At 47.0% G+C, this 3,181-nt stretch overlaps 1 protein-coding gene across 1 annotated transcript in view; it reads right to left on the bottom strand.

The window, feature by feature from the left end:
* The window catches only part of C1QL3 (complement C1q like 3), a 59,077-nt gene that overhangs the window by 4,536 nt on the left and 51,360 nt on the right, over positions 1 to 3,181 (bottom strand). Inside the window, exon 4 of the mRNA XM_006159763.2 lies at positions 2,871 to 3,179. Coding sequence (XP_006159825.1) covers positions 2,871 to 3,179 — 309 coding nt within the window. The remainder of the gene's footprint in view (positions 1 to 2,870; positions 3,180 to 3,181) is intronic.

Raw genomic sequence — 3,181 nt, 5'->3', positions numbered from 1 at the left:
AGTACAGAAACATTAAGAAATATTTCCTGTATCTATATAAAGCTATTTGAGTCCAACTTTTACCTTTAATATGCACTGTCATGGACTCTCAGATGGTAAGATTAAATTTAGTTTGTTGATTTTATGGGACATATGAGAACTGTGGTCCTTTTAGTGGTATGTAAGTGAGAATGTAATAATTTGTGTAGCTTTAGCATTATTCTATTAGTGAGGGTTTATCATTAGAGACAATATTTATGGTAACATTTGCTAATTTAATTAATTGCTACTGATGTTCTCCTAATTTCATTTGCATTGTACTTCTGTGGAGCCATAAACAAAAGGTTAAGTGGCACATCAGGGTAATTTGATGTTTCCATCTGTGATCCTAGATTCAACACAAAGCATAAATAAAATGGCTCTCATATGGTTACGGCCCAAAGGCGTTGCTGTCTCTCAGAGTGAACTGTTTTAATTTCTGTACTTCTGAAAATCCACTTAATCCATAGAACATTACACTGACGTGGATCTCCGAGGTTTTATGAAAACAAATTAGGTCAGCTCAGAGGGGCAAACTGCCATACTAAGAAGTGATCAGACAAGGGTGTAATTGAAAAATCAGGGATAAAGTATTTATTTAAAATAAAAAGATTTTATAAGATGTCTCATTTATCAGCACCTGCAGATCAGACTTTTAAAGTCATTCTAGTCTGGAAATAAAATTCCTCAACAGGAATACGGAAATAACCCTTTCTAAATGAGTGCACACTGAACTCGAAAACATAGCGTTTACCACTATATATTTCTTTTTCTGAATTACCTGTTGCACACTGTTTGTAGAAGGAGCAGCTTAATATTGTCAATATTGCACTATACATTAGCTGTTTTACCTTTTTTTTTCCCTGATCCTCACAGACTGTGTATGCTAGAATGATACGAAGGAGCCTTTTACACCCCAAACAATGAAATCATTTTAAAAACTATATGCAGACAGGACTTCCGATTGGAATAGTTTTCTTGGAATCAGTATAACATGCACAGGCTCCGTAGCCTACACATTAACATCTAAACTAATTTGAATGTATTCCCTGCTTCTTCATGCAGTTGTGATTTCTGGATATTTAAAGAGGTGAGTGTTTTTATACAAATTTCTGTTCAAAAAGGGAGTCTACTCCATGGTAATTGGTGCCTCTAAAAACAGTCTCTTTAGCCCGATAATATTTTCCATAGCTAACCTTTGAAGAGAGCCAATTTGTAAATAAAGGGGTGCCTCTGGCTGCCTGCTAAGGGGCTGTCCATAAGGCATTTTGTTACAGTGACACAAGAGCTCTATTTTGGTACAATGAGTCATGCCCTTTCTAACCATTTACCTGTAACTATCCCACTGCTCTATGAATAATTATATTTATCTCAATATTATTTTCGTGCATAATAACTATAATAAACAGCCCTGTCAGTGCCTCCTGGTGGCCATTTTTCCCCTTTTTGTTCTATATGTCCTAAAAGTCCCCTTAAGCTATGTGTAGAAAAAAAGGAGCGACAAGATTTGTCCTTTTTTCTTATACTTTCAGGACATGTGTCTTGCACTTTTGGAAGAATTCTGACACTGGATGAAGTCTTTGGAAAAAAAATTCTGCTTTAATCGTGCTTTACAGAACCTGAGTTATAGCTAACAAGGTCTGAATTTCCAGGGGAAATTGCTCCGAAAGCCCAACACCTCTTAAGTCAAAGTAGTTGCAGGAGATGAAGCTTCTTGATGGCGGTGGCCAGGGGTCACGGGGCACCTGCGGCTTAATTCGTGGCCCTTAGCCACCCAGGACACAAAGTTAAAGCCCAGGAACTCAGCCCAGACCACAGGCCGCAAGGCCTCACCCGAGCGGTGGCTACTTCTGCCCGCACAGAGATCCGATTACACTTTTAGGTAGTTACAAATATTATTTTCGTCCTTTAAGAGATCACCTTTAAGAGATCAGGCGCGCTTTGGTTTTTTTGAGGAGCACGAATTTCTCCAGCAAACAGTCGAGTGGCCTCAGCGGAACACTGCAGACCCGTGGCCCTAGGGGCAGCGCTGACCCGGGGCTAATCTGCGGCTGTTTCACAGCCAAATCCAAAGCCAAGGCCACGTGTAAACAAAACGGCTGGGGTAGGAAAGACTTTCCGACAGGCGCTCCGGAGCTGGGCTCCCAGCGGTCGCCCTCCGCCCACCTGCCTGTGCATCCTCCTACTCTAATCAGTTCAGTTTGGGATCTGTGTTTCGGTGCGTGCTGTGAATTCCAGGGTATACCCTGACTCTCAACTTTTCCCTTTGTGATCAGTGCTCTTCGTCTCTCCCTTTCTTCTTCCGCAGAAAACCTAACCCGAGTTTTCATTGTGAAACTGGCTGGAGTTTCACAGCCTGGGACGCTCCATGAGCGCTGCAATGAAGGGCTCTCACGGTCCCGCTGCCACCCTGGAGGTGCTGGGTTTGGACTCACTTCGAATCTTTTTCCTGAGTCCTTGTCTATCTCCCCCGAGTTTGTCAGCGCGGCACGCCCATTCTGGGCTCCTACCACTCTATTCCCGAGAAATCCTGTAAGGGACCTTAAGTGGCTGAGGATCTCTAGGCCGAGGGCTCGCTTCCTGCTCCAGGACCCCCCACAGCGACTTCCAGTCCCTCTGGGGTCGTGTTCACAGGCGCGCGCACGGAGCGCGGGTGCCAGACTCCAGAACCGCCCTCTGCATGCTGTGGGGCGCCCTGCTCGGCTCCCGCCCCCCGCCTCTCCACGGTGAAACGCGGATCCCCCTCGCAGTCGCTCTCAGGGCTGGGCTAGCTCACGGTTCCTCCGCCGGCTCCCACCTCCATTTCCAGGGTCTCCTCCCTCTAACCCTCCCCTCTGCTTGCACGCGCTCACCTGGTTGTTTTTACAGAGATCAGCCCACATGCTGGTGCCGTCCCCTCCGCGCATCAGGACGTGGTAGGTGAAGAAGTAGATGCCGGGGATGGAGCAGGTGAACTTTCCCGTGGTGGGGTCGTAGTGGTTTCCGAGGTTGGTGACCACGTCGTCGAACTTGAGCACCTCGTAGCCTTCGTGCTGCCGCTTGAGGCCGGCGTAGAAGGCGATCTTGGGCACCGTGCTGTAGGTGGCGGCGCTGATGGCCCCAGCTGCGTTCAGGCCGGGCGCCCCCGGCGGGCCCGGCAGGCCTTGGCGGCCGGGCTCGCCCT

Source organism: Tupaia chinensis, unplaced genomic scaffold, assembly GCF_000334495.1.
Source record: "Tupaia chinensis unplaced genomic scaffold, TupChi_1.0 Scaffold000647_1, whole genome shotgun sequence".
In the NCBI taxonomy this organism is placed as follows: domain Eukaryota; kingdom Metazoa; phylum Chordata; class Mammalia; order Scandentia; family Tupaiidae; genus Tupaia; species Tupaia belangeri.
The sequence above is the reverse complement of the archived record's forward strand: the minus strand, read 5'-3'. Positions and strand labels throughout refer to the sequence as shown.